Raw genomic sequence first — 25,258 nt, 5'->3', positions numbered from 1 at the left:
ACTGGATGTCCTTCCATGCCCTGCACAGCTAAATGGCAACGAACCTGCCCCCAGAGCTGCCCCACAGCGGGAGCCACGATCCCCTTTGGAAACCCCCGGCTTGGGGGTGCTCTGCTGGACCCTCACAGCCTGTGCCCACTCTGTGCCAGGGCTCGGGCAGCGGGACCCCGCACGGTGGGGGACACGGGGGGAGAAATCTCCCCTGTGAGCCGTGGGGGGGGTCTCAGCTCCTTCCAGCGCGGGGCACAGCGCCCGAGGGAGCTGAGCCCACCGGCCCCGGGGGTGCGGGCACAGGAATGTGCCCCGTTCCTCGGGTGCGACCGGCACCGGGACCCCCGACGGCAGCCGGGGCTGGGGCGCTCAGGGCCACCTTCCCGTCCGCCCCGTCCCGTCCCGCCCGGCGCTGCCCCCGCCGCTCCCCCGGGGCCTCCCGGCGGCGGCGAGGCAAAGTCCGCCCCGGCGGGCGCTAAGGGCCGGGCCGGGCCGGGCCGGGGCGGGGGCCGGGGCCGGAGGAGAGGCCTCGGCGCTGATTTGCATAGGGTATATTGCCTAATGGTGGCGGTCATGGCTTGGTAGAGGGCGGCCCGCGGCCCGCAGCAGCCGCGGCCGGGGCGGAGCGGGGAGGCGGGAGGCGAGCGGCGGGGCCGGGAGGATGGTGTCCCAGCTGAGCGCCCTGCAACGGGAGCTGCTGGGCGCCCTGCTCAGCTCCGGGGCCACCAAGGAGGGGCTGATCCGCGCCCTGGAGGACATGGTGCCCGCCGCCGGCTTCGGCGTCAAGCTGGAGAACCTGCCGCTGTCTCCCGGCGGGCCCCCCGACGGCAGGGCCGCCCTCCCGCCGCTGGCCAACGGGCACGGCAAGGGCAAGCTCTCGGGCGACGAGGGCTCCGAGGACGGCGACGACTTCGACACGCCGCCGATCCTCCGCGAGCTGCAGTCGCTCAACACGGAGGAGGCCGTGGAGCTGCGCTCGGAGGTGGACAGGATGATCAGGTACCGGCACCGGGCGCACCCGCGGCGCGCAGGGCTCCGTCCGCAGGCGCTCGCTCCGACGGCCCCGGCCCCGAGCGTCCTGCGGAGGGGTCGTTCCCGGTGTGTGGGTCCCGTTGCGCCCCGCCCGGTGATTCCCCCTCGGTGGCGGGTCCCGGTGCTCCCCGCCCGCCCCGCCGTCAGTCCCGGTGCTCCCTGCTCGGTGTGTCCCACCCGGTGCCCGGTCCTGGTGCTCCCTGCCCGGCGGTGTTCGGGAGCCGGGCGAGGACCCCGCGGCCGAGGGGAGATCGGAGCCCGGTCCCCCCGCCCCGTCGGGGGCCGCCCGTCCGCCCGTCTCGGTGGGCCCGGGTTGCCGGGGCCGTGGGGGCTCGGACCGGCCGCCGGCTCCGTCCCTCCGCGCCGGCAGCTCAAACGTAAACCTCACCACGTGGAGCCCGGGGCGTTATTAATTTATTTCTATAAATCATCAACAGAAAGATACACAAAGGGCCGTGATCGGGGTGATCGGGGCGGCGGGTTATTCATTGTCGGGGTTGTAAAGCGGCCCGGGAGGGGGGAAGGAGGAGGGAACCCCCGACGGCGGCGGGCAGGACTCGGCTCCGCTCCGGCCCGTCCCGGGATGCGGAGCGGAGCAGCCCCGGGCTCGGCGGGGCGCGGGCGGCACCGACCCCTCTCCAGACCCCCGGGGCAGCGGCAGCCGCCGCTTCTCCCACGGGCGCGAGGCGACCGTGGCTCACCCGGCGGTGGCCCGGGGCGGTGTGAGCGAGTGGGAGTCCCACGGGGACATCCCTGCGTGCAGCGGGAGCCCCTCGGGGTCCGTCCGTGTGTCCCCCCGCCGCTCTGCTGTTCGGGTGCCTGTCGCGATGCCCAGCGCGCCCGGCGTGCGGCACCGATCCGTGCCCTCTGCCAGCCCGCAGAGCCCAGGGTCAGCCCCGGCTTACCCCCTCTGACACCCCGGTGCCTCAGCAGGGACGTGCTGCAGCCGTGCCCCGGTACCAGCAGGGCAGACGGTGCCCTTTGGGGCCGGGGCAGCACCACCTGTACCTGCCCAGGGGCTCGGCTGGGACCCTCGCCGTGCCAAAAGGGCTCCGTGTGAGGGAGAATCCATCGCAGGCCTTTCCCGATGGGTTCCCACCCCTCCCTGTGTAGCACCGTGCCCTGCACCCCTGGGTGCTCCCACCTGTCCCCAGTCCCCCCTTGCTGGCTGCATCCCTGCCGGGGGTGCCCGCGTGGCCGTGAGGGGGCCGAGCAGGCAGATCCCTGGGATCTCTGCTCTCCCACAGGTGTTTCTGTGCAAAGTTTGCCTTTGGTGCAAACAAGAGCGGGCACATGTCCCTGAGGAGCCTTTGCAAAGAGCTCGTGTTTGCTCTAAGAGAGGCCTTTGTACTTGGAGAGGGAGCGGGTAGGGGAGTTGGGAGACACTGATTGCAGCCACTCTCAGGGGCTGAACCCCCTCTTCTCCCGTTCCCCTGGTGTCCCGACCCCAGGGCTGGCTCTCTCTCAGGCCATTCCCACATCCCTGGGGTGCTCAGCCCCGCAGCTCTCTGGGACCCAGCACGGTGGGTGCCGTGGTCCCAGTCAGTTCACCCCGGCAGGCAGCACATCCCAGAGCCACCCCACGGCTCCCTCCCTGCCCCGTCCCACCTGCCAGGGCTCACCCAGACCCCGCTCAGGCAAATAATATATCCCAGAGGCACCCAGATCCCATCCATGGGCTGGGGACTGTGGGAAAACCACAGCACAGCCACCCCCAAAGGTGTGTGGAGTGGCGGGTGCAGCTGATTCCTGGTGCACAGGGAGATGCCGATCAGGGAGATCGTTTCTGTAGGGAGCCGTGTTTATAATCCATCTGTATAAATTCTTGGCATATTTCTCCAAGGATGTGGAGCGTATTTACCTGGTTTCCAGGCTGAAAAAGGGGTGAGTGGGTCTGAGAATCCCTGGGGAGAGGGATTTGCTCCCCGCCTGTACATAAGGCTGGACGAGGAAATGATATCCTTTCTTGGGCAGCATTGGTGGCCAGGCTTTGTTGGGGCTAATTTTGTGCAAGAAAAACCCGCCTTTCCATGATTTTGGTGGAGAATGATTGTGGAGTCAGGGCTATAAACTGGTTTGCTGGTATTAGAAAGCACTCCTGGGCTGGGCCAGGGGTTTGGATTTTTTTTTTTTGTATGTAAACTCCTGGTGGAGATTGGACAATCAATGTTTGTTTTATTTCATTTTGGTGACAGGATGAAAGAAAAAGAGCTGGTGTTGACTCAAAAGGTTTTCCTCTCTGGCTTTTTAAGTTAACCAAAAAAGAAAGAAAAAAAAAAGAGGCCAAACAAACACTCAAACTTTCATTTTGGGTCAAGTCCAAACATTTTGTTTAACATGAAACAAAATGTTTGGGTTTGGTTTCAGGTTGTTTAACCCTTTTGAATACGGTCAAGTTGATTTGTAAAGGAAAACTCACTGCTCGGAAATTAAGAGCTGAATAATTGTTTTGAAAGCGTAAGTGTGAAACACACTGGAAATGTCAAGGTGAAGCCTTTCTTAAAATAATGAAATTGAGGGACTTTTGTCCTAATTCTCACATATTTTTTTTTTCAGCCAAAATGCTGCCAAATTTTATTTGAATTCCGAAATCCCACCTGTAACTCCCGAGCTGCTCATTTGACATTTTCCAAGTGTGCTCTGTTGCACCAGCTCACGGTTTCACTCTGGGAAAATGCCTCCCTGGGCTCGACTGTGAACCAGACCGCTCTTAGAAATGATAATGACCTCTGTTTCATTAACTTATTATTAATCAGTAATTAGTGGGATCAGTTAGGTGACATGAACTGCTTGTGACAAAGGTCCGTGCGAGCCCCTCGGCTCGGGCACGGCGGACGGCGGCTTTGCCCGGCGTCGTTGGGAAGGACATTTTCTCCACATACTTCTCCTTGTTTCCCACCTTCTCCTGGGCACCATCACCACGTAGAGGACCCCCATATACAGTGGGACTCCCCTCCCAGGAGGATGCAGGGTTGGGCACAGGCTCAACATCTCCAGGAAGGCTCCGTGGCTCCTTCCCGGGGTGTGACAAAGCCCCGGCTGGCTCTGCTCCGGTACTTTCACTGTGGATCCAACCAGCTCTGTTTTCACGCTGCATTCAGGACAAAAAGTAAGAAATCTACTTGTTGGTGGTTTTCTTTTTTTTTTTCACTTGACAAGCTGAAGGATCCAAAATAAGTAATGAATTGGGAAAGCAGCCGGACGGTCGTTCCAAGCACGACATTGGGGTGTCGCATTATTTGAGTGCATGACTGTGACCAGGTTTGGGCTCACACTGATTTTTTCAGCACTAAAATGCTTCCTTTTAGCCCAGAATGAATGTGGGGGTCTTGGATACAGCACAGATGTGTTGGCCTGTTCTGGCTTTGGACAGGGCTAAAGACTGAGGACAGCATTTGGATTTTGGGCTGCAATTTTATTTATTCCCTGAATCGGTGTCAGCTACCCCAAGGACACCAGAGTAATGTGATTTAGTGAAGAGTAATTTACATCTGGATCCTACAGGAGCCAAATTAAGGAGTTTAATAATACTCAGGAATGACTTAAAATTATTGAGGTGTTTGGTTTTGGTTTTGTGTTCAGGGACTCGCTGGGGTTTGTGTGCCTGGTTTGACCTTGGCTTCTCAGCCTCTCAAATATGGTCGGTGTGTGCTCTGCGCTGCTGTGGGAGCGAGGAAATCAGGTCTCTTTTGAGTGAATATTGAGATTTTTTTCAATCATTATCCCAGTGGGAACGAAAGGGAGAAACTACAGGTGGGATCCAGTGGCCATACAGGAGTCCTTGCCAGCCCGTGGCAATCCCAGGGGCACAGGGCACAGTGTGGGTACCACACTGGTGAGCAGGGGCAGGAAAAGCAACCCCAGCACCTCCAGGTGAGGGGTTTCTCTTTCTTCAGAGAGACACCAGGATAGGCTCCCCATATCCCAACATGTGTGTGTGTATCCCACTGTGCGTGCGTATCTTCCAAAGGAGAAATCGCGGTGAACGCAACTGCAGCAGTTCATGGACAGGTTGTGTTTCTCCCTGGAGGATCTGGAGGTGCTTTACTGTAGCAAGGAGACCTCAGTGTGTCCCATCAGAACACCGGGATCCTCTTTGCTTCTCCTTCCCTGGGCAAACAGCCTGACTGGCATTCCCAGGGTGGCCGTGACCTCCGTGAGCCCTCATCCCACCAGTGTGGGGTGGGACGGGGCTGTTTGTGGGGAAAAACATACACCCAAGGGATCTTGTGTCCTTCTGAGACAGTTTTAATAATAGCAGTAGTAGTAATAATAATAATAATAGGTTTCTATTGTGGGAAGAAGCAAATACCAGGTGCTTTGCCCCCTCCAGCAGAGATTAACCCTTGCTTTCCCTCCCTGCAGCGAGGACCCGTGGCGGGCGGCGAAGATGATCAAGGGGTACATGCAGCAGCACAACATCCCGCAGAGGGAGGTGGTGGATGTCACCGGCCTCAACCAGTCACACCTCTCCCAGCACCTCAACAAGGGCACCCCCATGAAGACTCAGAAAAGAGCTGCCCTGTACACGTGGTACGTCCGCAAGCAGCGGGAGATCCTCCGGCGTAAGTACCCGCGGCAGCGCCCGCCCGTCGGGGCTGGAGGGAGGGCGAGGGGGTCCCCGTGTCCCGGTCCTGCCCGTGGGTCCCAGCACAGCCCCTGGGCCCCAGCTGTGTGGCATCTCCCCAGAACAGCTTGATAAGTAAAATGAATTTAAGGTGCAACGAATTTAAGGGGTTCCGTCCACACGGCTGAGTTTCTGGGCATTTATATTTTTTTTAGAGCTGGGAAAGCAATTAATGGTGACTCACAATTAGGTGCCTTTCCCACCTCTGCCCCCTTTTACTCGCTCTTTCTCAGACTGCTCATTTTCTGCAACTAAGTGCAAAAAATGTAAAGGGAGAGAAAAGAAAAAAAACCCTAAATTGCTCCTGTCTGTAGCAGGTTTTGGGTCAGCCTGTGCTGTTTAAAATGCAGATGATTTTGATCAAGTTCACAGACTATTCCTTTGCGCTCCTCTCCCACTGTCCCCTGCCACAGAGTCTGTCCTGTAGCACTTGAAACAGCCCCATTTTGGGGCAGTTTGGGGCACTGACAACCCCTGGAAAGGGCTCTGCCTCCCTCCTCCAAAAGGATGCAACATCCAGCAGATGGGAAGTGCAGAAAGGCGTTTAGCACCAAATACCATTGCTCTGAAAACACACCTTGAGTTAGAGCAAACACAGCCTGCTCCAGGCTTGCCCTGCATTTCCCCCCGTCACAGGGGGAAAGCCATTATAAAAAGAGGGAGAATTCCCCTGCAAAACTGGGAATAATAAAACCCTCCCATTAATCTCCCTTTACTGCCGTGGTGACAAGCGCCGGGGCTGAGGCGGCTGCCGAAGGTCACCTCTGGTGCCGCCCGCCCCGGGCACGGGGCTGGGTCCCACCGGGCTGGGACGGGATGGGAGCTGGAGCTCTGGGTGAGCAGAGAGGGGCACCCTCTCGGGGGGCTTTGCAGTCGTCCTGCCCAGCTCCTCGCTTGCAAAAAATCCTCCCGAAACAAGCGCGGGTTGGCAGGGCCCCTGCCCATGAATATGCATGGACATACACATGCCCTGCACATGCCTCCCCATTAAACAGGGATGGCAATGGGCTGGCCCCTTCCCAGGGTGGGTGGCAGGGAGCACCTGACTTGCTCCAAAACCTGCCGTGGGCTCGGGGTGCTGCGGGAGGGGACACGGGGGGGCCACCTCGGCGCGGGACGGTGACTGCGAGCGGCAGCTACAGGCCGGCTCACGTCTGCTCCTTTCTCTTTCAGAGTTCAACCAGGCAGTCCAGGGTTGTGGAAATATGACAGACAAAGGCAGTCAGGATCAGCTGCTGTTTCTCTTTCCAGAGTTCAATCAGCAGAACCAGGGGGCTGCCCAGCTCGACGACGCCTGCTCCGAAACCCCCAGCAAGAAGATGCGCCGCAATCGCTTCAAGTGGGGGCCAGCCTCCCAGCAAATCTTGTACCAAGCCTACGAGCGCCAAAAGAACCCCAGCAAGGAGGAGCGGGAGACTCTGGTGGAGGAGTGCAACAGGTAACAGCTGCCCCACGGCACCTCCTCACCTGCCCTCAGCCCTCCTTCGGAAAACTGAGCGTGATGACGGGCTCCCGGCTCACCGCCCCGGCCGCTGGCTCGTGGCACAGCTTTGCTGAGCTCTCTGGCCTCTTCTTGCCTTGTTTTCCCAGTCTGGGTGATGTTTGGGGCTGAGCGAGCTCCCTGCTGGAGCAGAGATGTGATAGGGATGCTGCAGGGATGTAACAGGGATGCTGGAAGGATGATGCAGGGATGTGACAGGGATGCTGTAAGGATGATGCAGGGATGTGACAGGGATGCTGTAAGGATGCAGTGGGGATGACTGCAGGGATGGCCACAGGGATGCTGTAGCGTTCCAGCAATGTCAGAGGGAGCAGGGATGGCTTTTAGAGCGTGGATGCAATTGGAAAGAGCAGCGGGGCTTGTAGGAAGGGCTTAAACAGCCCCAGATCTGCCTGTTGTCCCAAGGCTCCTGTTCCCCCCAGCAGCACCCTTGTTCCAACGTGTCCCCCTTGCACGTGCAGGGCCGAGTGTCTGCAGCGAGGAGTGTCCCCCTCCAAGGCTCACGGGCTCGGCTCCAACCTGGTGACAGAGGTCCGTGTCTACAACTGGTTTGCCAACCGGCGGAAGGAGGAGGCTTTCCGACAGAAGCTGGCCATGGACGCCTACAGCTCGGGCCAGCCCCCACACAGCATGAACCTGCTGCTGTCCCACGGCTCCCCCCACCACAACCAGCCCAGCGCTTCCCCTCCCAGCAAAATGCCAGGTAAGCCCTCGCTGAGGGTGCTTGGGCAGTGGTGGCAGAGCTGGCTCCCGTTTTGGCTGGGGACGGAGGTGCTGTGAGTGGGGAGCCTTGAGGAGGGGGAGGATGGTTACCCCGGTCCCTGCTGCAGCCTCGATGAGGGGTGGGGATGTGGAGAGGAGCACGTGCTGTCGCTGCAGTGTTATGGCCGGGAGAGGCACGTGCTGAGGGCTGGATTTCTGTCCCGCTGAGGATAAATCAGTGTTTGCTTGTTTGGTTTAACTTGTCAGAGTTCCTGTGTGGGCTCGGCTGGGCAGGAGGAGGTTGTGCCTGGCAGGGCAGGAGGAGCTGCTCCGTGCCTGGTGTGCCAGTGCTAGGGCCACGGGGTACAGCCAGTGGGGAGCACTGTTTTTGGGGGTGCACAGGCAATGCTGCAAAGCCCATAGGAAGATGTGGGAGCATGTCCTGGCCTCACTGCAGGGCTGAAGATACCCCAGATGCACAATTCTGCCCCGTCCCTGGGCCAGAGAACAGGGAGGTGGATAAAGGAGCTGCTGGGGGGTGCAGGGCTCACCCCAAGCTCCGTCTCTCCACACCATGGTCCAGCCCCGCTGTGCACAGCGAGGAGCCGGCTGGGCAGAGCAGAAGCGCTGAAAACTCCCGGGGGGGTTAAGCAGGAGATAACGCCTCGATGAGGGGGCTGCGCGCCCGGGGAGGCTCATCAGGGCGGGAGGCATTGTTGGGAGAACAATGCCCATTGTCCCTTACCTGCCCTCCGCAGCCAGCCGCCAGCCCCCGGCAGGCGGGACAGGGGGCTCAGGGCTGGGGGGTCAGCGCGGGGACTGTGTCCCAACCACCCCGCGTTCCCCTCGGACACAACCCGGGCACTGGCACAGCCCGGCCGGGGAGGCTGAAACCAGCCACCTCCTGGAAGTGACCCTGCCCGGGTCGTTGCACACACCCAGCTCGTTACAAAGGCAAGTCAAAAGGAACCCGTGTGGCGGAGAGTCCCCGCGGGAAGGGCAAGGTGCCTGCGGAGAGGAGGAGCGGGGCTGGGGACGCTGCCAACGCGCGCCTGGACATCGGTCCTCGGGCGCTGCAGGCGAGGGCAGCCCCCCGAGCGGTGCGCGGGGATGTGGCAGCCCCGGGTGGGTGGGCAGCCCCCGCCCCAGCTCCCGGCCGTGGGAGGGACCGGCAGCATCCTGTGCCTGACATCTGTAACCCGCTCCCGGGTACCGCTCTCCCCGCAGGGCCGGCCAGCGGTGACCAAAATGTGACCCTGCCCCAGGAATGCCCCGCACAATGGCGGGGACAGGGAGGACGTTTGCCCTCCTGTCAGCAGCTGATTGCTTACAAGGTGCCCTACAAGCACATTGTCAGCAGAATCAGCTGTTTTCGGTGTCGCGGCGGGCTGTACAATGCCCCACCAGCATGCAGCCCCGCATTGTCACGGCGTTGTCCCCCGTGCATGCTTAATTGACAATTAAGCCGGGGCTTTGAACGAACCCCGTTGCCTTTGATGTGCCCCCGGGCTGCCAGCGCACATGGGGCTCCCCCCGAGAGCCTTTGTTTTCTTCTATTAGGGGACAGCAATTACTGTAACCGCGGGCATTTATCTCGGGGCTGGAGGGCCGTTAAGCCCCAACCTTTATTTTCCCGTCGGAGCGGTGCCAGCAGGGGCCGGTCCCGGCTATAGGGCCGATGACAGCCCATTCGGAGGGGCTTTTGAGCAGGGCAGGAGTGATGGCCTCAGAGAAAAGTCTCTCCGGAGGGTCAGGAGGGCTCGGCTGCCGGAATTGGTTGGCGATCAGTGCTCATATCCATCGTCTTTGCTGGGCAGGAGGAGATGGGCATGGCGAGGGCCACCGTGGGGTTTTAGAGCCGGTTTTGGGGAGACAGGCAGGGATGGAGCTCAGCCATAACCCCTTCCTGACCTCTTGGACCAAGCCTTGCAGCTTGCAGCTCCCAGAACACCGCTGGGTCCATCACTGCTTAGACCTCCTCCAGGAGATGTTTGGGGAGCTGCTCCCGGTGGGGCACAGGCAGTGCTGGCAGATCCATCCCCAGTGCCTGGCTGACCCCATCCCAGCTGTCCATGCTGGGATTTGAACTGTCCTTGCCCCGCGTGCGGCGGCGTCTGGAGCCATCAATGCCTTAACAGCTTAATGACGGCGCTGGGACACTACCCGTGCCCTGCCCCTGCCTGTCCCCTTCCCCGGCAGGATACGGTGGGGCAGGGCCGTGGGGCAGCTGCAAACTGCTCCCCATGCCTGTGAACAAAGAGGGGTCACCTCTCCTCAGGACTTTGTCAATGGGGTCTTGCAAAAGGGTGTAATGACAGCAGGGCAGGGAGGAGAGCTGTAAAAATCAAACATCCTCCGGCCTCTTCTTGGGGACCCATCTGTCAAGCCCCGAGCTGTAGTTTTTAACTACTTGGAGGTAAATACTTAAAGCCTTTCTATCTCAGAGGCTCCTCTCAGAGGCTGGACTTTTCCCTTACTCTGGGTTTTATCAGTGATCTTGGTTCCCTGTTTGATTTGAAGGTCACTCAGGGCTTTATCTTGGTGCCATGCTGTAGACTCTGGCTTATGCCATTTTTATCTTCAAGAGCCCCGAAGACAATCGGAGCACTGATGAGATTAGGTGACTGCACCACCAGCCCACAGCCACCCCCCACTCCCACCCTGCATACAAAGGGCTGCCCTGGCCCTGTGGCTGGGGGGTCACAGCGTCACCTCCAGCCTGTCCTGGGGGGCTCCATACCCGCAGAGGGTTGGGATGTCTGTCCACCCATCCATCCACTCATCCATCCATCCACCCATCCACCCATCCATCCACCCATCCATCCACCCACCCATCCATCCATCCATCCACCTCTGCTCTGCAAATATCAGAGTAGCAGAGCAATATCAGAGCAATCATTCATATATGCATGTGTATATATGTGTGTGTATATTACTTACATATGTGTTTAGACGGAGATAACAAACACAAAAATATCTCAGTACCACCCCCAAATTCTTCTGGAAAAAAAAAAAAAAAGGGCAATTTAAGTGCTTTAACTTTTCCTTAAAGAGGAGCCCATCAATCAACCCTTGGTCTGGGGGTACCCCTGTTTATACCTGGATCCTTCCCGGTGTTCCCTGGGGTATGTGCTGGTTCTGACTGAGGACCCAGTGCCAGCAGTTGTAATATTTTACTGTTGGGTGCATTGTGGGGCTCGGTGGGTACAGTGCACTGTTAGGAGCTTTTCCAGGTTTTATGGGGGTAATTAGAACTTTATGACAGCAGCGAAACGGGAGGGGTCCAGTCCCCATAAACGGGTTTATAATGGATATAAACTATGCACCTCTGTAACTGAGCAAGATTAACACTTTAGGGACAATTTGAGTGGCAGCCCAAAAATCAGAGCTGCCCTCGGTGCTGCCTGGACCTGGATTTGGGAGGGTGACAGTCCCAACAGAGACCCAGCTGTCTGTGGTGTCAATGGGTGGAGCATCACTGAGTCCAGCATGACCCCAAAGATTATATTTTACCTTTCTCACCCCACTTTCACACCCTGGTCCATGTTGGCGGCTGCATCCCTGTGGGTTGGGCAGAGCCAGAGCTGAATCCCTGCTGCAGCTGGATCCTCAGTGACTTTTTGCAGTCTATTTTGGGGTCAGGCATTGCTGGTGATGTGGAGGGTGTGGCAAAGCTCTGGGCAGAAATGCAGCCTGGAGCTGGGGGAAGCGGCAGACGCTGCTGCCAGAGGTTGGCATGTGCTGTGGGACAGTGGCAGCAGGGAAGGACAGTTAAAAGTACAGTGAGTTTTTGTTTTAAAAAGTACAATTTGCTTATATCAACATGACTTAAGGCAGAGCAGAACCAAGCTGCTTCACTGCTTGTCCCTACCAAAGGCACAGGACTGGTGTGTTCCGAGAAAATGGCACAAGGCTGTGATGAAAGCGATAAAGGTATTGATCGTTGCCCCAAACCCCCCCACTGCCCTCCCAGGTCGGGTCAGGGGGATTGTTCTGGCACCCTGAAGAAGATGGGGGTGGTGGGGCTGGCTGTGGAAAACCATGGGTGCACAGGACCCCCTGCCCTGGGGGCTGTCACACTGCCTGTCCCCATCCATCGGGTTAAGGCTGCAGGAGCTGGACCCCGTGGCCTGTCTGGAACAGGGGAAAGCAGTAAAACATTTCACGGGCTGTGCAGCTCAAGGGCCACACAATGGCCGGGTCCCATAAACAGACTGTTATATTATGGCTGTAGCTCCAGTAAAGAAAAAAGCCTTGAGGAGGGCAGGCTCCACGGCCAGACCCACTCCTGGTGATCCCCATCCAGACTCCTCTCTTGAGCAGCTGTGGGGAGAGACTGAGGAGGAATAAATCTCTTTGCACAAGGGCTGCTTCCAGCTGTGGAGGCGCAGGAGAGCAGCAGGAGAGCAGTGGTGTCGGGCTCTGATGGCTGTCTGAGCCCCAGCTCATAAACCCTGGACCCCAACTCACTCCGGGAGGAATCCTTCAGTCCTGGAGATATCCCTGTGCATTCACCCTGGCTGGGGGTGTCCTGTAGGGGGGTCCCAGAGGCTGTGCTGTGGGGAGGAGGCTGTATCCCAGGGCTTGGTGATCCCTGAGATGGCAGAGCGTGCCAAGGAGGGTTTGCTGGGAAGCCCAGGGAGCTCGAAGGGAAGGTGGTACCATCATCAGGGAGCTCGATGTGTCACAGCAGTGACAGCAGCAACAATGCCTGGTGCTGGTTTCCTAATATTAATTATCTGATCTGCCCAACTCCAACCCAGCCCTGGGGGCGTATAAATAATAGCACCCATCCCATTCTAGGAATGGGAAAACCCCAAGACAGGATAGTTGATGGCTTCCTAAAGGAAGCTTTGGCAGAAGGCTTTTCACTGCCCAGCAAGCGGTTTCTGGGCAGACCTGGGTGCTCACAGGTTTGGGGGACTCAGGATCCCCCCACCAGCCGGTGACCACTGTCACCAAGCCAGAGCCCAGCCTTGCACTCCTCAGGACAGTTAAACTTCATCAAGACTTGGAGTCTTCAGCGGTTTTATCTAGAGACCCAGAATCTCGGTCTCCAGACTATCTGGGAATCTCGGCGCTGGTTATTGTTCCTCAAACAATCAAAGTCTCCTCCTTGGGGTTGCAAGGAAAAGCTTGAAAATCAGCTTTTAACCTCTTGTATGTTTTAAAGCCAACTTTATAACTTCAGCTGTCTAGGCTCATAAGTTAGAACATCCTCAGTTGGATATGGCATGATTTGGGGTTTTAAAAGGGCTTTTTGTTGTTGTCGTTGTTCTTACTGAACCCAAAAGAGCTTGAAGACAGCAGAAACTCTGATTTCCTTTCCAAGAGGAGGTGCCTGTGCTCCCGTCTATCTTCCAGATCGCGCCCAGAAGAAAGAAAGGGCTTTATTTTATCTCCCCTCCCATTGTTTAACCAGCGCCGCGGGATCCCGGGCCCGGCGGCTGAAGCACCCTCTGCACGAGGCCGGGGCCGCGGGAAGAATGTGTGTGACAGTGCCCTGGTTGAGTAATGTTTACCCTGTGCACGGCAGGGACGTCCACTCGGGCCGGCAAATATCCACCTGCCAGAGGACATTCTTTTATTATCAGGGATAAAGGGGTTTGCTGGGAAATGGTCAGGAACCAGACATCGTGGGGAGATTCCTATCTGTGGGACGTGTTTGACCAGCTGATGGGGAATATTCGGAGGCGATTACGGAGCGGCTTTGCTGTGGTTTTGGTGGAGGGTGTGGGTGGCCCTCTGCGCTTGAGCAGATGCTTTTGGAGCTGGTGGAAAGTTCCTGGGCTCCAGTTATTATTTCCTTCCTTTTCCTTGGTTCAGAGCTTAATTTTAGGGTCGCCCTTAGAGCAGCTTCCACCAAGCTGCTCACCATCAGCTCTTCCCCTCAGGCTCCCGGGAGAAGGACGTCCCAAAATCCCAGGAGGAAGATGCTTTCCTGGGATGGGTTTGTAGCTGGGAGTGTCCATGCTGGGATGGGACAGCTGAGACACCACTGGCAGTGTCCACAGGCTGAACTTCCCCTGCTGATGGTCATTTTGGGGAGCTGTCCCCAACACCCCTGTGCAGTGGCCAGAGGTCATGGGTGGATGATGCTTATGGAGCTCTCAGTTGGGAAGGTGGCTTTGCCGTAGTTTTCTTTCCCAGGAGAGCTGTGGGCTGCCAGTCCCTCATCCACCACTTCGATCCCAGGGCAGTGAACCCGGCTGGGAGCACAGGGCTGGACTCCTCCTAATAAATGGCTTTTCGCCGTAGTCGTCAAGGCAGCCCCGTAAAAGACGCTTTTGTTTCCCATGGGTTTCCCTGGGTTAATTATTTGTGATCTGTGGATGCCTTTCCATGACACATGGCTGATCATATGGTTATCAGTGCAGGCTGCTTTAGCCAAATTAAATATATTTATATAGAAGACCTGTGCTCGAGCCAGATTTGCCTTCTGGGCAGGGGCGGGCTGGGGTCTGATCTGAGGGTTGGTGTGTGCCTGGTCCTTCTGCCTTCCTGTGGTGACCTGTTAATCCTACACTTGTGGAAAGGGTGTCAGGAGGGAATCGGATGCAGAAGGACCTGAGGAAAGAGTGAGCTGGGCAGTCAGGATGGCCGGGGGCTGCAGGGAGCTGGGAGAGCCTCGCAGAGGGATGAGCTGGAGGATGCAGAGTCACTTCCCACACCTCAGGGTCCCCAGGCCAGTGTCCAGGAGCCAGGGGGACATCACAGGGATTTGCACGATGGGTGCAAACTATGCACATGACAGCACAAGGGTGCCGATGGCTGTTGGGCTGCTGGCCCAGGTTGGGCTCTCTTTTCCCCCTGTGGCATCAGGGCCCATGGGTAGCGTGGGATTGCAGCCCTGGTGGGCGCTCAGCATCCTCCCCTCACTGTAATTCAGGAGATGGGGTCTGGGCGAAGCTGGGAAGCAGCACTGCAGGAAGGGGCACGTTTTTTGGTGCTGTCCCTCCCGGTTTCATTCAAGGGTGTCATCGAGGAGTTTGCACATCTGCATCCTTGTGCCACACACGCTGCGGGAGGGCTGGAGGGTCCCCTTTGCAGGGAGCTTCCAGAGGGGGTCGGCACGGCCCGGGTACCTGCGCGGTGCCCGTGGGTGATGCCGGCGCGGGCGGTGTCTTGCAGGGGTGCGGTACAGCCAGGCGGCGAGCGGCGAGGCGGCGTCCTCGGGGGCCATCAGCCACCACGGCAGCGGTGCCATGGTCACCACCAGCCAGGCGGTCCTGCAGCAGGTCTCCCCGGCCGGCTTGGACCCGGGCCACGGTTTGCTCTCGCCCGACGGCAAAATGGTGAGTACACCTGGCCCATTGTGGCGGCGGCGCTGATAAGATAAGAGGGCCCAGCGGGCAAAGCAAACACACTTTCCCCGGGTTTCACACGCGGCCCACGCCGAACAATGGGGCATTGTGGGGGCCGCGGGTGCCGGCCCGGCCCCGCCGCCCGCCTCAAAGGCGGCGCTCGCCCCGCGGCCCCGCCGGGACACGGCGTGTTTTCCGTGTGCTCCCGGCACGGCCCATGGATCTGGGAGAGCCCCGCGCGGGGCTCATTGATCGCACACCCCACGGATTGAACGCCCTGGGTGGATCACTGTTTGCTTTCCCCTGCCAATGACATGGTATTGATAAAATGCTCATTCATTACTTCTTCCCTAAGCCCTCCCGAGTTTGGGATTTGGCTGGGGAAGCGCTTTCCTTGCAAACAGGGGCATTCTTGTCCCAGGGCATCGCTCAGGAGATCGAAGCCACTAGGGCTGGCTCCAACCCTGGAGCTCCTGCCTCTCCCCATCCCCTTCTCCATGTCCTCGGGGCTCTGCTGCAGAGGCTTTGCTGGGCAGAGCTACAAACAGCAGCATGGCAGGAGTGGAGATGGGACATCGGTGTCCCTCTGGTGCTGGACATCTCCCCATCCAGTGCTGCAGGGCCATGGCAGGGCTGGGCTGGGTTTCCAACACCCAAGCACTTGGGGTGCCCCTTCCTCTGGTTGCCTGGTTGGTGCAAAGCCCTTTGGAGGAGTGGGTGAAGGAGCAGGGCAAGGAGGGAGTTGGGGTCAGGATGGGATGGGATGTGACAGGAGAGCACAGCCCATCCAGGCTGGCAGAGGCTTGTGTGCAGCTGCTGCTTTTCTGGGAGGAGTTTTTCTTTCCTGCTGAAATCGAAAGTCAAACATGGCACTGGGTGACGGGGCCAAGCTGGCTCTTCCCCGGTTTTCACTTCCGTTTTCAGAGGGTTGGCCGTCTCCTGGCACAGCCAGGTGGCCGTGGAAGGGCTCGCTGTCCCCTCCCTCAGCTATGGCACTGTTTCAGTGTGCCTTTCCTTCTGACTGGTGAGGGTCTCTGTGCAGCCCCCTGCGCTCTGACACTGACCCTGCAAAGCCAAGTGTCCCCCACCAAGCCGGGGGGACATTTCAGAGCGAAACCACAGCCCCCCCAGCCCACTCCCTCTGCCCCAGCACGCCCATATCGCCCCAGGGGTGTGTTGAGCCTCATAACCCTCAGCCTTGAAGCCATAAAATGAGTCAGGGATGAAGGTGGTGGCAGCAGCACCACGTGGCCGGGGTGGGGGTCCCCGAGGATGAGGCAATACCAAGCTCGGTGGCAGAGGCTGCCAGCACCCACCTGCCACTGGGACCAGTGGGAGGGACCCCTGGAAGGGGTTGGGCAGCATGGGAGAAGGAAAGGGAGCAGATTAAACTGGGAGAAGCCACTTGGTGGCTGGTGTGGGGCAGGAATAGCCCTGCTGAGTTATCCCTGAGGCACAGACACTGCCCAGCCCATCAGGGACCGGCAGGAGCGCGGCACAGCACAGCCCTGCCAGCTTATCTCTGATCTTTAGGCAGGGCTAGCTAGTGCTTGCAAGTGATTTAATAGAAATATGCTGTAGGCTGTGGTTTCTAGTAAGTAAACATGTGCCTTTAATGCCCCACATGAAACAAGGAGCTGCCAAGGAAGTTGCTGCATCTTTCAGGAAAGAGCTCTGAGGAAAGAGCTTACTAAGGCTCCAGAAATCCTTGGTGGCTCACTCTGTCATGCTCCAGTGTTTCCCTTAGCTGTGGTAGGGTAGCCAGAGGGCTTTCCCCTCAGGGTCCAGTGTCTGGAGGGTCTTTTCCAGTCATGCACAATCCAGGTGCAGTGCTCTGGGGCTAAACACCCCGTGAAAGGAGCCTGGGCTGCAGGCGAGCAGCGTGTGCTTGCCTTGAGCTGTTTGACTTGTGCAGCCGAGTGTGGTGTAACCTGGCCTTGAGGAGACTTTGAAAGTGGAAAATACCGGATCAGGAAATATGAGTCACTCCCGGGCTTTGGAATTTATTGATGGATTTGTTTCAGTTGCTATCTCCGACTCACATGTGGAAAATAAACAAGGTGCTTGGAACTGGTGTCCAGAAATGTCACCTGAAGGGCCACAGGGATGGCTCTGAGTCGGGATCGAGGTCTCTCAGTGTGAGAGGGCTAATGAGAGGGATTAGGAGAAGGTGCAGCAATTAAAGAATTAAGGCACTTAGCCCCCACTGGTCCTGGGGACCAGCTCCAGTCCTGGCAGCACACACCAAGTGCCTTTGTTCCTGATCCCTAAATCCTGCTCCGAAATCCTGGGCTCTGGCTCTGACTGAGCACGCCCGCCCCGTCTCACCAGTATCCTGCCAGCTTGGTGACTGAGATCACTACCATGAGACCCTTTTTATCTGCTTTTTGTCTCTTTTCTTCACCTTCCCAAGTTCCTATGTCCCACTTTCCCCTACAAGTGTGACAGTTAGAAGTTAATGAGTGTTGAGAGTCCTCAGTTGTCCCCAAGGGCCAGAGCTTGGGGAACAAAATGGCAAAGGCTCAGGATGTGCCATGTCCTGGTGCTGTGCTCTGATGGAGCTGGGAGCCAGTGCCAGCACAGTCCTTCCCTGCTGCTGCTTTGCTGTTTATTAACACGAAGTTGAGGTGCCTCAGCAGGGTCTGCACCCGGGGCAGTGTGGGCTGTGCCTGCTCACCTCTGGGAGGGGGCTTTGCCGATCCCCCCCGGTTTCCCTGCTGAAGTGGAGGGGGGAGCACCCCTTTGGCTGTGCTCTGACAGTGCCTGTCCCGCCTTCCTCTCTGGCAGATCTCCGTTTCGGGGGGTGGGCTGCCCCCGGTGAGCACCCTGACCAACATCCACAGCCTGTCCCACCACAACCCACAGCAGTCCCAGAACCTCATCATGACGCCGCTCTCGGGAGTCATGGCCATCGCACAGAGTAAGTGCCCCCCCAGCTCACCTCTAACCCCCTCTCCCGTGATGGGGAGGGGGACACTGCCCTCCTGGGACACTGCCCACCCCTGCCCGCACTGACGCCCCTGCTGTGCTCTCTCCCTCCTCCCAGGCCTGAACACCTCGCAGGGGCAGAGTGTGCCCGTGATCAACAGCGTTGCTGGCAGCCTGGCAGCCCTGCAGCCCGTGCAGTTCTCCCAGCAGCTCCACAGCCCCCACCAGCAGCCGCTGATGCAGCAGTCCCCCGGCCACATGACACAGCAGCCGTTCATGGCCACCGTGACCCAGCTGCAGAACTCTCACAGTAAGGGTTGGGGGGAGTTGTGAAGGGCCATGAAAATTAACTCAGATGGGAAATGAGCTTGTGTTCTCCTCATGCTCTGCCCTGCCCAAGCTGGTACCCTTGGCTGCTGCCCCTCTCCCGTGGGTACCAGCCCATGAGATGCTCAGTAGTGCAGGGTGGCCATATCCAGCCTCACGCTCTCCTTCTCCTGTGCCATCCACCTGATCCAGCCACAGCTCTTCAGTCCCCACTCTTTCCCTGAGTGAGCTGCTGCTTGGGTGAGCTGGTACCAGAGAATGCAGTGGTTTGGAAGCAAGTGGTGGGTTCCTCCCATGACTTGTTTCATCTCATCCATGTTTCCATGATGCCTTGAGCTGGTCCCTGGCTCTGCTGTGCCGTGCAGTGCACTGCTCTGCCCCGCTGTGAGGGCAGCAGGTGGCTGTTCCCTGACTTGTCTCCCTCCTCTCCACAGTGTATGCACACAAACAGGAGCCTCCCCAGTATTCCCACACCTCCCGCTTCCCCTCGGCGATGGTGGTGACAGATACCAGCAGCATCAGCACACTCACCAACATGTCTTCCAGTAAGCAGGTAATGGCCTTGCAGAGGTGGCTGAGGTGGAGCCGGGTGGGTGTGGAAAGATGGAATGGGGCTTTTCCCCCTCTGGGTATGGGTGTGGAGGTGGAAGTAGCAGAGACCCCGTCCTGCTGCCTGTGCTGCACCTGCATGGGCATCTGAGGATGAGCCCTTGGTGCTGAGAACCCCATCCCACACCCTCCACAGGCTCCAAAAAACCTGCTTGCAAGTGGCATGATGGGGATTTGGGGCTTAGTCTTAGCACCTGGTGGTACCAGCCAGGCTGTGCTCATCCCTGGGGCACCTGCATGAGAGTGGGAGCATCCTGCTGGGATGCAAACTGGGCTGAGAAAGTTGGACCAAGCACGTTCTGCTGCCTGTGTCCAGGGGGACTGACCCTGGTTGGAGTCAAGTGGAGGAGTTGTTCTGATGTGCCCTGACCCCCCAGCCCATAAACCTTTATCATCTGCCCAGTGCAGGTGTAAGGCCGGACTTATCCTGGTTCAAATCAGGTGTGTGAGGCTTTCCTCAGACAATAGTCCCTTTCTGAGAGCCAGCTCTGGGGACTGTGGGAAATATGTGGCCCTTATTGATCGCTAGATAAATAAGAGGGAGCCTTGAACTTGCATTCAGATAAACTTTCTTACCGAGGTTTGACAGGGGACAGGAAAAAAATGTCTGCAATGAGCACAGAGTAAATACAGTGTGGGATTGCTGGGAGATCCCCCGTGGGATTGCTGGGAGACCCCCCCATGGGATCACTGTGAGACCCCCTGTGGGTGCCCAGCAGGGATGAAGGAAGGGGCTGGGGCTGCAAAGGGGGGACACTGGGAGAGGGGCTGCCCAGAGGGGTTTGAGGGGCTTGGGAAGGGATGATAAACCCCCTCCCCCCGGGGGTCCCACGCTGTGCAGGTCTCGGGGTGAGTCGGTCAGGCACGGCCGCCCCTCCAGCACCATTTCCTCGGCGCGGCGTTATCGGCACATCTGCTGCGCGCTCAGCCCGAACTGCCCCTGATTAATCGAGCTCTCCTGCCTTTGATGCCGGGCTGGAGAGCCCTGGGCACACAGGAAATGTCCCTGGCAGGGAGATGGTGCCCTGCCTGGATGCTGTGCTCACCCTGTCCGGACACTGTGCTGCCTGGGGTGGGGGGTCCCACGGGTTTGTCCCTCCTGTGCACTTTAGTTAAAGCAGGAGGAGGTCTCGTGGCTCAGGAGGGGGAAGATGGGGTCAGGACCCTTTCTCTGCTGCGGCAAAGGGGCACCCACCTCCCCTCTGTCCCCCCTGTACATGATAGACAAGCACAGGCCAGTCCTGCAAGTGCCAGGGCAGGATCTGGCCCTTGTACCCCCACACAAGTCCCCCCCCAGCGAAGCCTCCCAGCCCTCAGGGTCTCTTTTTCTACCAACCATTTGATGTCGAAGCTAAAGCTGGAAAAATTTATCTTTGACCATTGATTTCTTTCTCAGTGGTCATTGATTTCATTAGCAAGGGGTGAATGAAAGTGCAACAGAGACAGCTGAGGGGGGACTAAATGCTGCTCACCCCCCAAAGTGGCTCAAATACCTGAATAATTTTGGTGATTTGGGTTTCTGTCTCTGACTGAGGATGCTGGGGGCCATCCCCTGGCTCCTTCCACACTTTGCCTCAGCATAAGGCAGACACTGCTGGGCACAAGGATTCCTGACATGACAGGCTCACCTGAGGTGGCCAGAGAGGCCAGGAGGGTCACTTGGATCCCCAGGGAGTTGCAGTTTTCGGGGTGCAGTTTGCTGGGCGAGGGCTGGTGCTGCTGGTGGGAGCACCCAGGTAAACCCTGGGAGTTCACAGCCCATGTGAGACCCTAAATCTGGGGGGTGCGCTGCTGCCCCTCGAGCACCCCTCTCTTTGCTAGAGGAGAGGCATTCCCCCATAAAGGAAAGCCTCCATCATTCCCAGCAGCAGTTCTGTACCCACAGCCCCTACCAGACCCCAAAACACTCTCTGTGGTGGAGGTGGCTGCTCCCAGTCCTGCCACGGGACAGAGGCTGGAGGGAGGTCCCTGGTCACCCCCCAGCTCTCCTCTCACACGCTGTGGATCTCTTATCAGATGTTGTTATTTAGACCTGGAAGGAGCAAATACCTCCCTGTTCCTTTGACAACGCTTGAGGCCGAGCCACCATGTTTATTACGTTGGCAAACACCTGATAGCCACAGCCAGTCCCTAATGACATGTCAGGGAGGCTCCTGGCGTCTCCTTATCTCCGTCTCACGATGTTTGCTGTGCGCTCCAGCCCACAAGGTCACCCGGCCCCCAGCCCCCCACCCACTGCTGGCTGGGGGGACCCCACATGGGGGACCCCAAGGGATGGGGAAGGGGCTGCTGCAGTGGGATGGATGTGGTGGTGGGTGCTCAGCTCCTTCCCTGGAGGTGGCAGCAATGCTGGGGGACAGCGATGAGGCCCCGGCCCCACTCCCACCCCGGCCGAGCTCAGCCTCACGCCTGGCTGCTCTTGGCACAATCTCTGCAACAGCCTGGGCACAAACAGGCCCTTTTTTATTATTTTTGGGAGGGGGTGGCAATAGCTGGCTCAGAAAGTGTTTTCCCACTGCCTCTCCCTCGGGGGTGCTGGGGAGGGCTTGGGGCCGAGCTTGTGTGGCACCACCGAGCTCCCAGGGAGGTGCAGGAGGTGATGCCTCCAAACGCTTTGCGGTGCCCCCACGACCCCCCTCCGCGGTGCTGCCTTCTCCTCCTCCTGCCTCCCTCCCTGCCCGCCGGTCACCGTGCTGTTCTCTCCCTCCCTCCGCAGTGTCCCCTGCAAGCCTGGTGATGCTCCACACCTCGCTGCTTTTGCACATAGCAACGGGATCTTATTTTCCACAACATCCCGGCGGTGAGCCGCGCACCGAGCCCGGGGAGCCGCCCGCCAGAGCACAGCCCAGCGCCGCAGCGAGGAGCCCGACAGCCCGACCCGGAGCCGGGAGCAGCCCAGACCCAGCCTCTCCTTCCCTCCACGCAGTATTTCCAAGACATGTCTTGGGGGTTTTTTTATTCTTAAGTATTCACCTAACAAGAGGCCGCTGGCTTTCCCGAGGGACCAGGCACGAGCTGTGCTGGGAACAGGCAGAAGGGGAAGATGGATCATATTGAAGTTGTTTGTACTCCTCCACCCGACGGACTGAGGGGGACTGGGGTCTGTTACTTGGCGTTTGGAGGGAGGAGTTGCATGTGCTGTTGAACTGAGCCAATTGAACTGTAAATAGAGGTACAGTCTGCTCCATCCTCCCCCCTCCCCACTCCTATACACAGAGATTTATATAAAAAAGAAGTAAATTTTGTCCAATGGATGTAAACTACTGTAATTAAGTGCAATTCCCCATCTGTATATATTGGTCCAGGATCTCTTCTCTTTCTCCCTTTTTTTTTTTTTTTTTTTTTTGTTTTTTGTTTTTTTTTTGTTTTGTTTTGTTTTTTTTTTGTTGGTTGGTTGGTTGGTTTGGTTTGGTTTTTTTTGGTAAAGGTCAGAGCTGAGGATGGGTTTGGTTTTGTATTTCTGTTTTTCCTTTAAATGAGTTAATTCAAATGCTGGGCCTAGGCAAGGACACCGACCAGGCAGCACCAGGCTCTGCTCTGCAGGAGGACAGGCAGACACGTGTCCCCTGCACGGTGACATCCCATGAAAAGGAAGGACATAGGACAAGCTGAGCAGAGCCCTGGATGATCCATGTGGGGAAAACTGCCACTACGACTTTCCTGCTTTTGAGGACTCTCAGACGGACTCTGGTGGGGTGGGGAAGGACTCAACACCCTGGTGAACACAACCAGCCTGTGGGGAAGCGTTCAGCGTTGGCAGTTTCCAGGTGAGCCTGTAGCATTTGGTGCTACAGAGGTGAAAGGCTGTAAGAAATTCTGGTGGAATCTTCCTCAGGTGGGGTTCAGAGACTGTCTCCCTTTTCTCCTCCCTCAGGGTGCAGAAGGGTTTGGGTGCCCAGCTCCTGCCCCAGTAAATGGCCAGTACAGGTGGCTTCTTTCCACCTTTAGCAGTTGGTGATGAGCCTTGTTGGCTCCACCTTTATCAGTACACACGGTGCTCTCATCCTGGAGCAGTCCCCCCCGAGGTGTGGATGGATGGGATTTGGGCTGTGGTGTGAACACTCCAGCTGCCTGCCCTGTCTCACCCCGCAGCAGCTCCTGGATGAAAAGCTCCACAGCAAGATCTCCAGCTTGTGAATGATCCCACATCCCAGTCCCTCAGGCACCTGCTGAGCACAGACACCAGAGCCCTGAAGGATTTTGAGGGCCTGAGTCCTACCTCCCAAAGCCACGGAAGCTGTAAAAGGCATCATCTCCCCCCCGTGGAACGAGCTCCTCTGTATCTGCTCCCCTCTGTGAATGGATCTAATGCTTCCCAGTTGTGCTGAATCTTCATGAACTTCACAGCGTGTGCCAGCTGCTGAGGGGGATTTAGAGAGATGGAGAGCAGCAGAAGTGGACTGATGCCTGTGGACTGATGACCACTGCCAAAAAGAAAAACACCGGATGATTTCTTTGGGCTGAGAAAGTCTCTTTGGCTCTGTTTGTCCAATGTCTAGTGCAGTGGGACCCTCACTCACACTGGGACTGAGAGGAGTTGTCCCATGGTGAATAAGAAGTCATCAGGAATTGGAGACCAATATTCAGAATGACATTTAATTTAATGTATACCATAATTAAACACCATTTCTTCTGAATCCTTGCTGCTGTGTGGTCTGTACTGCCACAGCTCCACAGTCGTCATCTGCGGTAGTTTGGCAGAGGTTGGTCTGGCAGGGACACAGGCTGGTGGCAGTGACATGTCCCCCTGATGTCCCTTGCAGTGCTGATCTCTGCAGTTTCTACCTGCTTGGATGTGGGGAATCAAGTGTTTCCTATGAATCCTCAGGTATCAGCCAAAAGTAGCAGGAGGCTCTGGGAGGTGGGGAGACCCGTGTCCTCACCCTCCTAATGATGCCCTAAGGATGCTGCCCTTAGTCCAGCACAGTTTATTCCTCATTCTCTGCTAACTTTAGCAGCAGTTTGTTAAGCAAACCAATTAGGACCTGAGTGCCAAAGCCAAGCCCCATCCGTTTTGGATGCTGAGCTGGTGGTCAGTAAAGCATGAGGGGCAGGCAAGAGGATGTGAAAAGTTTTTGAAGATCTTCGATTGCGAAGAGGTAACAGAGCTGAGTGACTCAGAGCACAGCAGTGGGAAAGGGTGGAACCCTGCTGAAGATACAGTGCAGGGCAGGTGTGGGTTTAAAAATGCCTTCAAAAATGGCTGGTTTTGGTTTGGCACCCATTTTTTTCAGAAGTTTAGTGTGGGTTGCTGTGGGAAAGGTTCTCAGGCAGAAATCTGGCGGTCACCCTTACAGCTGGAGCAGGACACCCCGATAAAAACATTCCCATGGAGTATGTTTGTGAATTTTAGCTGCCCCAGACAAAAACTGGAGTCATGAAGACTGCTCAGTCCCTTTCATGCAGACGTGGAAGTGATGCTCTCTTTTAGCAAAAGTTGGAGAGACAAGATGTGTGTTTTATTCTGAGATCCCCTTGGCACTTTCCTGCTCAGCAAGTCCTTTCCAGTGCCCCTGAGTGCAGATAACCTGCTGCAGCTGAGCTGATGCCCCGAGGGGAGTGCTGCCTTCTGGGGTTTGATTTCTGCACCAGCTTTAAGAGAGTCACAGGCTAAAAGGATGGAGCTTAGGGTGTGAAAACTATGTGTGAAGCACTCTTGGGTAAGTGGTTCAGGATCAGTGCTGCTCTCCAGAAAGCTCTGCAGGGAAGGTAAGTGGAAACCTTGGGAAAAGGAGACTTTGAGATTTGACCCCACCATAGAGGGACCTGGTGAAGGAGGGGGGACCGAGCCAAAAGAAAACTGGGGAAAAGGGCATAGGATCCATCCAAAGACACAGGTGGAGCAGGTGACTGGAGCAGAGTGTGATAAAGCAGACAGGATAAAGCTGATAACGTGAGTACAACAAATGATTAAGAACAGATGGTACTTTCCCAAATTCACTTTTGTGAATTTATGAAGTTGCCCAAAGGTGTGTTTTGTGCTGTCACTCACCCTGAATGGCAGGAGATGGAAAGGGAGAAAGCCCCGTGGACTGCTAAGGATGCTGTGGGTGCTACACATCCCTTCATGGGGAGAAAGGATCCCCTGATTTGGATTTAACCCTCTGGCTGAGAAAACCTTTCTGGGTGGTAAATACCACCCAAAACTACTTTCCAGAGCAGCCTCTGCAGCAACTGGGCTTGGGCTGTCCCTGGCCAGACCTCACCCTGCTTGGAGAAGCCCTGGGTGGGGTGTTT

At 57.4% G+C, this 25,258-nt stretch overlaps 1 protein-coding gene across 2 annotated transcripts; it reads left to right on the top strand.

Annotated features, from left to right (window-relative positions):
• Window positions 1–619: 619 nt before the first annotated feature.
• On the top strand, window positions 620–22,281 carry HNF1B (HNF1 homeobox B). 2 transcript variants are annotated; one of them, XM_032707698.1, is made up of 9 exons: window positions 620–990; window positions 5,389–5,588; window positions 6,902–7,088; window positions 7,613–7,854; window positions 14,985–15,148; window positions 17,945–18,077; window positions 18,204–18,395; window positions 18,847–18,965; window positions 21,738–22,281. In XM_032707698.1, exons 1-9 carry the CDS (start codon window positions 653–655, stop codon window positions 21,756–21,758), a joined length of 1,596 nt encoding a protein of 531 aa, XP_032563589.1. In that variant the 5' UTR covers window positions 620–652; the 3' UTR covers window positions 21,759–22,281. The 2 variants fall into 2 exon arrangements, with proteins under 2 accessions (XP_032563589.1, XP_032563588.1); XM_032707697.1 differs by having other exon boundaries at window positions 645–990; window positions 6,824–7,088.
• Window positions 22,282–25,258: the final 2,977 nt, after the last annotated feature.

This window comes from Chiroxiphia lanceolata, chromosome 20 (assembly GCF_009829145.1).
Source record: "Chiroxiphia lanceolata isolate bChiLan1 chromosome 20, bChiLan1.pri, whole genome shotgun sequence".
Lineage (NCBI taxonomy): Eukaryota > Metazoa > Chordata > Aves > Passeriformes > Pipridae > Chiroxiphia > Chiroxiphia lanceolata.
Note: the sequence above shows the minus strand (reverse complement) of the source record. Positions and strands in the feature narration are given on the sequence as shown.